The sequence below is a fragment of the Coenobita brevimanus genome, chromosome 24, assembly GCF_032717465.1.
Source record: "Coenobita brevimanus isolate Jiangsu-jjx chromosome 24, ASM3271746v2, whole genome shotgun sequence".
NCBI lineage: Eukaryota > Metazoa > Arthropoda > Malacostraca > Decapoda > Coenobitidae > Coenobita > Coenobita brevimanus.
Window position 1 is genome coordinate 1748001 of NC_136977.1, and position 13410 is coordinate 1761410.

General features: G+C 40.5%; 1 protein-coding gene across 1 annotated transcript; it reads right to left on the reverse strand.

Moving 5' to 3' along the window:
- Positions 1-901: 901 nt before the first annotated feature.
- Positions 902-13147, reverse strand: LOC145393533 (RNA-binding protein 8A-like). Its single transcript, XM_080267684.1, has 5 exons — positions 13090-13147; positions 10353-10517; positions 9137-9273; positions 7159-7289; positions 902-947 (listed from the first exon to the last, which is right to left on the reverse strand). The coding sequence occupies exons 1-5, from the start codon at positions 13145-13147 to the stop codon at positions 902-904; spliced, it is 537 nt and encodes a 178-aa protein (XP_080123810.1).
- Positions 13148-13410: the final 263 nt, after the last annotated feature.

Consider the following 13410-nt stretch of genomic DNA (forward strand, 5'->3'; position numbering starts at 1 on the left):
GGTGTCTGCCTTAATGATCCGCGTTTGGCTGACAGGCAGTGCTGGAGAGGGGGGCCTTCCCGTGGTGGCACTGATATGACCGGTCGGCACCACTAGTCGGCTATACAAAAGTCCTTCAGCTCCCTCCGTGTCCAAAGGAGGATGGTGGACTGAAGGTGGGCAACTTCAGCCTGCAGACCACTGGGTTCAAATCCATGATCCTGGGGTTGCAACTACTACTAGGTCATCGGACTGACGGGATTAAAGATGTTTGTGTAATCTCAAGTCACATTTTTTCACAAGTGCAACATCCTGTGGAACACTGATAGCAAGATTAGCACTCAGGCTCCTATGACTCACCCTTAAGATTCTCTCTCTCTCTCTCTCTCTCTCTCTCAGACTCCAATGACCCACTCAGCTGAATAAAATCGTCTTGGCACTGGGCGGCGTAGAGTACTAAAGTTGTCCCGACCATCAAAGTGTTATTGATAAGTTATAACTTTCAGGCTCTCTCAGCTGAACAAAATCGTCTGGCTCCCGAAAATAAATTTGATCACGTGATATTTTTTTTTCACCTTAACTTGGCCAAGATTTTCGTCCTGCAAATTACTTCATGTAGCTCAGTAGCAGAAAGAGAACAATACTACAGTTCTACATCCTCTCCACAGCACTTCGTGACCATCATCATATTCTAGTGTTAGTCTACTGTTACAATTGCACTGAAGATGAAGGTGGCAATTTTAGGCCAAGTTTAAGTGAAAAGAGTAGAGTATATCTGGCCAAGGTGTCTCTCTCACAACTTGAATTAAAATCATTTGGTTGTAGCGATCCTGAAGCTCCCACTAAATGCAAGACTGTAATTAAAAAGCAAATATTTTATCTATGACAGGAATGAGCATACCTTCCCCCGCAGTGCCCCATTCTAGTTAACATGGGAGACTACGTTGCATTTCCTCTTTTGCGATTTACTTTGTATATTACACCTTAAAATATACTTTGCTTGTCTCTTTAATATCGATATTTTCTGCACCGGTAACAACTATAAGCCCACCTACCTACCAATCCAGCCTTCTTCCCACCTACCTACCTTCCCTGCCACTTACCAACCCTATACCAACTTACCTACCCACCCATCTACCCCACTTACCAACCTACCTACCCTCCCACTCACAAACTTAAGTTACCTACCGACCTATCTACCAACATACCAACTCGATCCTTCCATCTACCTACTTACCAACCTACCTATCTATCTATCTACCTACCAACCCACCTTTCAACTCTCCAACTGCCCACTTACCAACATATTTACTTACTAATCTACCTACCAACGCACCCTCCCATCTACTCACTTATAAACTTACTTTTATACAGGCCTATTAGCCAACCCTTCCACTTACCCACTTACCAACCTACCTACCCACGAGCGAGAGTACAGTGAAATACACATAATAAATCGTTGTTACGAAATTTCTTATGCCATCCAGAGAATGTCCACAAGACTGGAACCTTTAACTTTAAAACACGAAGTCAATTGATCGAGCCAGGAATGAATACGCGAGTTAACCATGAAGTCACCTTTCGTACGAGTGAAAACGGATATATTCCCATGGTAACTGCTACAAATATCATTCTCCCCTAACTCTGATGATATAAAATACTGAGACATTACTACCTATATACTGTATGCCACTGTCAACTCTGATGTGGGTCAGTGTCATATATATGGAATAATGTCGTCTACACAGGGTAGTGCCATCTTCATAAGACAGTGCCACCACCAGGAGAAACTGCCATCACCAATTTAGGTCAATGCCACCACCAATACAGGAGCGCAGGCACTGATATGACACTGGAGGATTTATATGACTGTGCCACCAATATTTAACAGTCCCAATATGAATAATGAAGCACCACCGTAAATCCCAGCACAGGTCCATCTATGCTACAAAAGGTAAACGACATAATTATACTTAGGACAGTGCCATCTTCAATATTATCCCTCCCCCCACCACCATAACACTGCCACCTTCAACGCACTCAAAGGGTAAACTATAATATTCGTTTAGGACACTGAAACTTCAAATATCATCCCCGACAGCGCCACCTCAAACATTAACCCAGACAGTGCCACCTCAAATATTTTTCCCCAGACAGTGCCGCCTATTCTCCAGAGAGTGCCATCTCAATTATTATTCCCCGGACAGTGCCACCTCAAATATCATCCCCCAGACAGTGCCACTTCATATATTATTCCCGGCAGTGCCACCTCAAATATTATTCCCCGGACAGTGCCACCTCAAATATCATCCCTCAGACAGTGCCACCTCAATTATTATCCCCCTAGACAGTGCCACCTCATACATTATCCCCCAGACAGTGCCACCTCACATCCTCAGACAATGCCACCACATATTATCCCCCTAGACAGTGCCACCTCACATATTATTCCCAACAATGCCACCTCACATATTATTCTCCTAGACAGAGCCCCCTCATATCCCTCTAGACAGTGCCACCTCATATATTATCCCCCTAAACAGTGCCACCTCATATATTACCCCCTAGACAGTGCCACCTCATATTATTCCCTACAGTGCCACCTCACATATTATTCTCCTAGACAGAGCCCCCTCATATCCCTCTAAACAGTGCCACCCCATATATTATCCTCCCAGACGGTGCCAACTCATATTATCCCCCTAGACAGTGCCCCCTCATATCCCTCTAGACAGTGCCACCTTATATCCCTCTAGACAGTGCCACCTTATATCCCTCTAGACAGTGCCACCTTATATCCCTCTAGACAGTGCCACCTTATATCCCTCTAGACAGTGCCACCTTATATCCCTCTAGACAGTACCACCTCAAATATTATATCCCCCTAGAGTGCCACCTCAAATATTATATCCCCCTAGACAGTGCCACCTCATATCCCTCTAAACAGTGCCACCTCAAATATTATTCCAGACGGTATCACCTCAAAAATTATTCCCCCCAAACAGTACACCTCAAATATTATCCCTCAGACATTGCCGTATTTCCCTCAAGACAGGGCCACCACAAATATTATTCCTCCCAGGACAGTGCCCCCTTAAAGTCAAAAGGTAAGCTATAGTATTCGTTCAAGACAGTGCCATCATCATGATGCAGGCCTTTATTCCCACCCAAGGATGGGGTATGGTAAGGTCCAGAGTGGAGGGAAAGACCTAACAGAAGAACTAGAAAAAGTCTGCCTAATTCAGCGGCCCACACTCTCATCCATACAACATTCAAGCCTACAGAATCCTATCCCCACCCCACAGTGCCACTTTCAACATTATCCCCCCCTCGTAAATCAGTGCTTCAATCAGGACGTATTTTTCCTTTTATTCTGCTATCCTCAGACGATTACACTTCGATATCCTGGTTGACTTAACGGATTATATGCAGCTTTCATTAACCCTTTCTCCACCAGGGGTTATTTTTGTGCTGAATAAAATCATCTGGCACCAGTAATAATACAATAATAATGACATTTTCTAACTGAGGTGGTTAAATTGTCATGGGGTAAATCCACAATTCATCCAGGACACTACATCCCCTCCCCCCATGACAATACAGTGCAATTTCCGAGACATGTGATCAATGGCTTACGTAAAGTGTGATAGCGTGTGTGACGTCACTGGCTGGGAGAAGGGTTATCACTGTGCTATGACTCACTGAATATCAACATCACTTCTCATTAATTTGGCAATGTGGTGTTGATGCCCATGCTACCTGTCCATTATCAAAACCATCATCATCCTGACCCCTTTCTTCCTACCCAAGAATGTTACCATTATTATGAGCATTATAACCACTGCCACACTCATCATTATTACTATCACCATCATCATTCCCAATATCATCAGCAACATCATAAAACCATCACCACCATCATCACAACCCCATTTCCCACTGGTACATATGGTCTGGCAGGATCCCAAACTAAAAAATAAAATACAACCTAGAAACACAGTACTGTAGAACTCTATGTCACAGCAATTAGGTTTTATTTTTTGCTTGCTTGTGTCAGACTATTTCCTCAGCAAGACAGACCTCTCATACTGAAAAAGCTAATCTATGAGCTGCTTATCCCTTCACTACTGGGTGTCTTTCTTGACCTGACTAAACCATCCAGTGGTAACATGAAGATACAATGGTGTAGTTTTAACATGGTATCTACTGAAGTATTAGCTGAGACCATTTCTAACCAATTCAACAGAAGACACCCTACCTATGATGGATAATGGTCAAGGGGTAACAAGAACACCACGCAAAAGATGTTACAGTGGCGAAAGTGTTAATGTTAATATGATTGATAGGAAATCTGGCTTTAACCTAATGTAAACAGATGGGTGTGTTTGTGATGGTGGAGATGGGAGAGCAGTGAAGTAAGAGTGGTGGAAGGTTATATCGAATGCTGTGGTGGCAAGGTAAAGTCCTATGCTGTGGTGCAAGGTATGCTGTGGTGGAAGGTAAAGTCCTATGCTGTGGTGGAAGGTAGTCCTATGCTGCAGTGGAAGTCCTATGCCGTGGTGAAGGGTAGTCCTATGCTATGGTGGAAGGTAAAGTCCTATGCTGTGGTGGATGGTAAAGTTGTGTACTGAGGTGGATAGTAGCCTACAATCGCATGCTGAGGTGGAAGTTGTGGTAGGGGTAGTCAGGGTTGGAGGATGAGGTTAAGAGGTGCTATTGGTGCTGAGTAACAATGACTCAGCAGCCACCCTCGATGAATAATGGTACACTGAATCATCTTTTCACTCCTCAGTGTTACAGTATCACAATGAAAATAATACTGTACAGTGATGGTACACATTTTCTTATACCTACTAGCTGAGGTATTTCGAGTGTTGCCTGTCCTTCACTGCTACATACATCATCTACTGGGACAAATGAAAACAGCCATAATTAACGCTTTCCCAAGCCGGCAAAGTACAGTACAAATCATGAAGGAATGTGTCTAGAGTGTGGTGAATGTCTGAAGTGTTGTGTTGACTGTATTTGTGCACGTCAGTCTGTATACACCATCAGTGCAAACCATCAGGGTGCAATCAATTGCTTGTTATGTGAGAGGTCATACTAACCGCACCAACATTAAATGTCTGCTATGACCTCGGTTTCGTACCCAGACATTGGGCACATGCGTCTCAGGAGGCAAATGTTGCAACCATCAAGTCAACATGCCTCTAAGGGTCAATACTCTTCTCATATTCAGTTACTAGCCACATAATTTATTTCATGACATACTTCTATGGTCAATACTCTGCTCATTTTCATTTACTAGTCACATAATTTACTGTAATATATTTTCTTAACACCTAACATTAATACATTAAATAATAAAATATTAAAAGTCAATACAGTATTAAAAGACTGAGAAATTTTAACCCCAACAGAATGAACTCCCTACTATCCAAAGGTTGGATATTCCAGGCGTGTTCTACTAGGATTCATAACCCATACCAAATACTGTACAGGGCATTATTAGACTGGCAGTTACGTTTACAGAACGCTGGCCCGGCTTGCAGTCCCCATGCATCCTAATCCACAGTCATTGCCCTACTTAACCCCCTTCCTCACAGGTCTTCCAACAGGACATCATCCAACATTAAAATAAATATCAGTCAGAGAACATTAAAAAATACAACTAGCTTTTGCTATGCTACCTTTGATGCATGGAACATGTTCCATTTTCTCAAAAAAAAGAAGAGGAAGAAGAAAAAAAAGAGCAAACAAAGTACTGTACTGAATTTTCTAATCTAGTCAATAAGTACAACACAACATGCATTTCGCACAGAAAATAAAGTAGAGTACACTGCATAATACTCATTATACAGGACAGTGTATTAAGCAATACCCACTATGATCAATGTAGCAATAATAAATGTTACTTCTCATAGCTACAGCAACCACAGCAACTGTCGGGAGAGGTTATAATGCATAAAGAAAAAAAAGTCCTTAAACAGTACTAATTTGTAGTAAAGTAATATGCCTTTATACACTGCATAAATTTCAGGGAAAACAACAACAACTATACTACAGTATTAGCTGAGACTGGAGTTACAAATTAGACATCTACTGTACTTTAACTATTAAAAACTACATGTTTTCCAATATCCAATACACTGTACTCCCATAAATTTTCTGGTCATAAACAAATGGTCAGTAAGAAAAATACAGCAATGCACTTCAGTTTATTTCTAAACCTTAAATTCCCATTTGTAAAAAGTACTGCAGTATGCTGATGTACATAGCTAAATTTATTTCTTAACCTTAAGTTCCCCACTGTAAGAGCAACTTCGTCGATCCTTACAGTCCTTCTTGTTCCTGGAAAGAATGAATGAACTGGAGATTAAGATTACCAATACTACCTTTATTGTACAGGGCATCAAAAAGTCCATTTGGCAAGACACACTACCATACCTCAAACTGACACACCACACCATCCACAGTACACATGACCCCATCACAATTCTCACAGTGCCACACCATACAATGCCCAACCACACCCCACACAATGCCACACCTTACACTGTCCCACTACAATCCACACAATGCCACATCTTACACTGCTCCACCTCAATTCTCACAATCCCATCACAATCCTCACAATGCCGCTTCACAGCACCATGCCACACCATACACTGCCCCACCATAATCCTCACAATGCCACACCTTAATCCAACCACAATCCTCATAATGCCCACCTCACAGCACCATGCCTCCCATCTCCTACTGTACGGGGAATTTTTCTGACCCCCGATAAAGCTGTTGTCCAAATCTCTCCAGTCACATGCACAAAAAGACCAATGATTAAGGTTTTTACAAAGCATCATCCACTCAGTACTTTCAACAAAACCCTGAGGTAATTATTTCTACTAAAAATATATATTTAGTACAGGATAAAAAAAAAAAGTTAATAAAATCATAATGGTACCGGTACTGAATGAAAAATCTTAAGTCCATTACAAGTAACAAATTCATAGTATGTAGCTACTGTACCCAAAACAGAAGTGGGAATATAAGGTATAGAAATAAGATGTGCATGTAGTGATAGTTAGGCATGAACATGGTCAAACAAAAAGGAATATGCATAATGAACAATAAAATGGGAGTGAAATGTGTAGCAATATTGGTACTGAATATGTGACTTACCGGTACCGTTTTGGTCCATTGATGAAGCACCAATCAACTGAAATAGGGTGGCCTAGTAGGCAGGTCCGGTTGAGCCCAGCGATAGCAGCCTTGGCTTCACCAAAGGTTTCAAATTCAATCAAGGCATACCCCTGTGTGACAGATGCATACCATATTTTATCTTATAAAGGGTTAGCATTCCAGCACAGTACAGGAGTTCAAATACTTTACAACCTATAATGGTATGAGAGTGAAACTTGGACAGTGAGTGACAATGAATTTTTTGTGTATAGGATGTACATACTACCATTTTTAGAATAGCTGCAAGCATAAGCACAATGGCTAGTGGAAAAAAAAAAATTAAAAAAAGTATTCTGGAACAGAAGAAAGAGTGATAGGACTGAGATGTGGAATTACTACATGGAAAAATGAAGTATAGAAGAGAGATGGTATGGACATATTCAAAGAATTCACAGAGACATGTTGCCAAAGGAGCCTGTGAGAAAATATTGGAAGATGCAGGCAGCAGATCATATGTGGTATGGATGAAGAGGGTGAAACAATACACTGGTGTCAGATAAGAAAGAAGAATGATGAAGAGGGGAGTGAGACAGTGTAAGGACAAAATAATATGCAGGCAGTTATATCCATCCCTTGTTGGGGGGTTCTGAGGAGGGAGCAAGGAGTGAGATAACTGACTAATTAACTGATCTGAATGGAGGTGTTGTTGTAGTTTTACACTGCAATCTTAGGCTCATCTGAAAGTAAATTTGGGAGACTCCAAGCTAAAACTGTCTTATCTTGCAATTCACCATCCTCCCTAGCAAGGAGAGGGAGGGAATTGAGCGATGTGTATAACCTGGCAGCAGAGCCACAAAATAATATCAGTGTCACCGAGGGAAGGCATCCCTCCCCGCACTAAAATGGTTGTAAAATGGTAGCTACATGTGCCAAGTCTGAAGATGGTAGGATGGCCACGAAAAAGATGGCTGGATAGCCTATAGTGAATGAATATGTGAGAAAGAAAGGTATGGGAGATAAAGAGGAATATAATAAAAAAAAAATTACATCAGGATGAATACTGTATACAGAATATACTGGTATATCACTTATTTAGATGTATATGAAAATGACTACAAATCTCCCCCCCCCTTTTTTTTTTCTTTTTTTTGGGGGAGATGATGGAATGGCTCTATCCTAAAGGTATCTGTGAACTATGAAAAAAGGGAATGTTTTTTGTCTGTGTGGTGGAACTACGAATTTTGGAGAAGTGAATGATAAGTGAATGGATGTGTAACCAATTTCACTGGGCACTCTACTGGTAGCTCAAATTAAATGGTTTCCCTTTTTTGGACCCTGCCCAAACCAACTTCTCAGCAAGAAAAAAGGAGTGATGACAAGATTATCAATGATTATTATCTGGCATACTTTTTCAAAAACTATTAAAAAAAGAAAAAAAACTACAGTATATGAGCCAAAGTCAGGTAGACAGGTGGTTTGCGGTCCTACCGGACCCAGGTTCAAATCCCCGCTGGGCCAGGGAACAGTTTAAGGATTTGAATTTCATTACGGCAGACTTTACCAATCTACCAGAAGACCCGCCGACATGTAAAAATACCCCTGGTAATACCAATACACCAGTCCTGTATGAGACAGCCCTAGCATGTATTCAGTATGGACGGTGGGTGTTAGTGCCGAAGTGGTGACATGTAGAGGTGTATGATATATAGGAGGACTACTGGGCCTTGGGAGCAGGCTGAGAAGCCTATGCCCAGAGTCGAGTACATAAAAAAATAAATAAATAAAAAATAAAATAAAATAAAAAAGTAGCTTTGCAAATCACTACAACTAATCTTTAAGTAGACACTGAGAGTTGTTGGTTAAAATTAAGACTCAATACAATTAACTGAAGGCTGCAAAAATACACACACAATCTCATCCTACTGAAAGGGAAATCCTCTCTTAATATCAAGCTGGCAAACTTTAAGCTGTGACTAACCTTGATGAAGCCAGTGCGGCGATCAAGGTTGAGGTGAATGTTCTTTATCTCACCATAGTCTCCAAACTTGTCAGAGAGGTCATCTTCATGGGCTTCTTCATGAACTCCTGTCACAAAGACAATCCAACCTTCCACTGCTAAAGGAGAAAGACAAAAATATCATTAAAAACCATGTCTGCAATGAATTAACCACTTTCATTTTATGACTTTTTTTTTACTCTTGTCGTTTCCAAATGAATCTGTTTACCTTGGGACAGGTTTTTTGAACTCAAAGGGTTACATATACTCTTGAATAACCCCATCACCATATGCATCTTCCTAAAAAAATGAAGTTACTGGTGTATGCAAGAATAATACAGAAATTTCAAAAGCATATTGAAAATATAAGAGTTAATGGAACTCAGTGTGTCTCCTAAGTACCATACTGATTTCTTCCAACAAAGAAAAAACTGAAACAAGTAGCTCACTATAAAAGTTACAGGTTCTTAACTAGTACCAAGTACAGTATGCACACTTAATCAGTTTAATTTACAAAACACTGACATAACTCAGGCAATAGTAACATGGATGAACTTGTTTCCATGGACTTACCAAAAAAATTTAAGCTCTGAACTCCAAGAGTATTTGGAAAACTAATGTTTTGTAGTTGTTATTTTGTTTGCTTAACCCCATCTGCCTGGCCAAGCAAAGCCACTGGCCGGAGGTAAGCAACTACTTCTGTGGGCTGGTCCCACAGGTACAGTACTGTATACAGTATACGGTACATCATGTAGGGATCCAGTGTCACCTTGTGGCCTCCCCCTCTCTCCCCACTGCAGATCACATCACTACTACATAAATTTCAAGTAAAGTGTAAAATAAATCCCAAGTATGTATTACATGAGAAAACATAACACAACAATAATAATGAATAGCTGGATTCTCCCTACCAAATGAGAAATGGTAAGAAGGAAGAATTATTGGTCTGGTAATGTACAGGACCATACTAGTAGGTTATGGCCCACATAATGCCAGTCAGGGATGAGTCTGGCTGGTCACTCTCATCTTAAATGTCAGGACCACCTTGCCTAGCCCTGGGCTCTTATGCTCTTCATGGGGCAACACAGGATTAGATTATGTATGAATGTATGTATGTATGGTATAGGTAAAAATTATACGGCACATACCCAGCATATATTCCATGGGATAAATCCACACAAAACTCTGAATAACTTACATCTCTGTGGTGTTCCTGGCTTATATTTCTGTGGTGTTCCTGGCTTATGATCATCACTCTCTGGCTCCAACCCTTCACAGGATTTAAGCAGTTCAGATGGTTCATTTACTTGGAAACCCCGACCTCTTCGCTTTGTAGCCTTTATCTTGAGCTTCTCCAAATAGTCTGTAGGGAAAAAAAAAAAAATTACAAGGAATACCCGGTACTACATATGTAACTTCTACACAGGGGCACCTGTCATCCAAACACTTGATCTAGTACTCCCTGAGTCCCTTCACATGACTCTTACAGTAAATGACATGACAAGTGGTTTCTTGTGGCTTAAAGAACCATTTAGCTATTACCACACACTGGGTGGTAACCATATCATGAAACTAAATGGGTGCTTTTTGATCGGTTGGGTTTCCAATGATGTATTTTCTCTTTTTCTTGTTGCCTCTACATGGTTTTACTCATTTTATGATAAATTTTTGGAACTACAAGGGAGAGCCTTCTAACCTCTCATTATCTGAGGTCTTTCCCAAACAAAATACAATCATCTGTTGGTGGAAAGAATGGATTAATAAAATAGCTACCGGTATGTCATCGGATTCAAAGAGTTAACGTAACCCCTCCAGATGTGATCCATATGGGATTACAGTACATCCAAGGGGGGGGGGGTGCTAAGGTTTATTGTTCACATTATGCCACTCAAGGAAAGCAAACAGAGGTACTGGCAGTCACTCACTTTAAATGTCTGGACCAAATAGCCTAAACTTTAGCACCTACACTCCTAACGGGGCAATGAAAGACTGGATGACAGACAGAAAACATTTTAAAAAGTTGATCCCATTTTTGGCCCTATCAAGATGTTGGGGCCAATGTATTTTAAGGGCAAAAAAAAAACTTATCCTCTCTCTTTCTGTTGAGCTCAACCAACATTTCTCCATGCCTAGCCTTAGTAACAGTACTAACTCTGTTTTACATACTTCCCTCATTGGCATTAACTAATCAAGCAACCTCCTGTCACCTCTTAAGAATTGAACTTTAAAAGGAAGACAGTCACTCCAGTTTGTGCATTCTAACCACAAGACCACCAAAATTGGTATAATTGGCAAAAAATTGCAACAGGATACTCTGATTAACATACAGGTGAATATAATCTATTTGGAACACAAATTATTACCGGTACCTTTAACTAAGTTCTTCTGTGCTATCTTAAATGATACCTGTTTGTTGCCAAAAACTTCAAAATATTTACAAGAATTTTTCATACAATCTCCCTATTTGCCTGAAAAATACTGTTTAATATATCTTAAATGGTGAGGCGGCTAAACACAATTTCTGCAAGGCTGAGAATTACTGGTATATAGCTACAGTGTCTATGAACTGTGAAACAGACCATACTTTAATCATTCATTATTAAAACCTTCAAAATCTGAGGAGCCTACCAAGCGAGATTCTTCAACTCTACCCCTCTCGTGGAAAAAAAAAACAAAAAAAAAAAAAAAGCAAGTAAACTTAAAGCTTAGGGGCATCATCAGAAATGTACTAAATCTCTTCCAATCTTTCTAGGACTAGTTCAGTGTTTCTTCAGCTTTTTCACTTTATTCCCCACTTGTGGGGATCTTAAGATCCTCATGGCCAACCTTCAGCTTTCTCTCAAACCCCTCACAAATAATGATGAAAAAACTGTTTTGGTGAAGACACACCCTAATTTACCTTACTACTTTCACCAGCCCGCCATGGGTCCCCCAAAATTCTTCCGTGGCTCTCTTGGGGACCATGGCTCCCAGTTTGAGAACCAGTGACTAGTTTTGATGTTGCTGTAAATACGATTAGTCATGTAGATCCTCAATTTATCCTAGTTTAATCAATCTAAGCCTAACCTGGCCAAAAAAAAAAAAGTATAAGCTCACCAGCCGTTTTTAGTACCTGTCATCAGAACAATCTCTGCTAGAAGGCATAGTCTGAGGAATTTTATTTGAAAAAAATTATATGAACTCCAAACAGAATATGAAAAATAAACTATCTATCTATCTATCTACTGCCAGACGCCATAATCCCATATGGGGTGGCCATTTGACTCTGAGTTATTTGTTTTACAGGGAGGGGCACTAACCCTCCACCAACCTACTTGACACGTAGGGAGCACGTATGGTTTGGTTGTATGGTTACCACCCAGCGTTGTAAATGGTTTCTTGGCTTACAGGAAACCATTTGGCTTGTCACTCAATGTAAAGCCACCTGTAACAGAAAGAAAAACATTAAGTAGTGACAGGAAAGATGGGAGAAATAGGAAGAGAGTAGGGCAGGCACAGAAAAAGAATGATAAAGGCTAAGGAAGAAGTAGGCAGCATTACATCAAGTGAGTGGATGATGGTCGCCACCACCTACCACTAAAAAATAAACAAATTCAGGAAATAAAGTACAATTAAAAGCTTTTGGTGAAACCTCTGCTTACCTGATACTAAATGCTGGTATTTGTCGTGTTTACATCATACTTATTAAAGCCACTTTCACTACAACTGAGACCAACAACTGTGACGTTAATATGGGGTGCCCTCTGACGTTTACAAGGGTCTTCATCATACATGCCTCATTTTTTCTCACAGCCTATCATTTATCCCACCCTCGATGTCAGCAGCCCAACCGCTTTAGCCCCAATATTTCCAAGTTCTGACTCTCTGTCATTACTTAATTTTACAGGTATTCTTTATTACTCGCCACATTACGGTATTCAACGACCTATACTCACTGTTTTCATCGTCTGGGTCAAATTTCTCAGCAGCCTCGATAACCAACACGTCCTCCATGTTGCCGGACTCACAAGGTATGCTTCAAAGGATACGGAGCTAAAGGAAAAAAAAATCCGGACTGCGACATTCTCCCATAGATTTCAACTTCTAACTTGATCAAGAAGTAGAAATAGCTATATAGATCTAAAGAAATATTTAAATTGTGACTTTATTTTTACGAAACTGTAGTTACGACATCTGAATATTCAAGAATTGAATAGCAATCTCACCCACAATAAGTAGCATCGTAGTCGCTTCTGCTGACGTCATTAATAAACAAA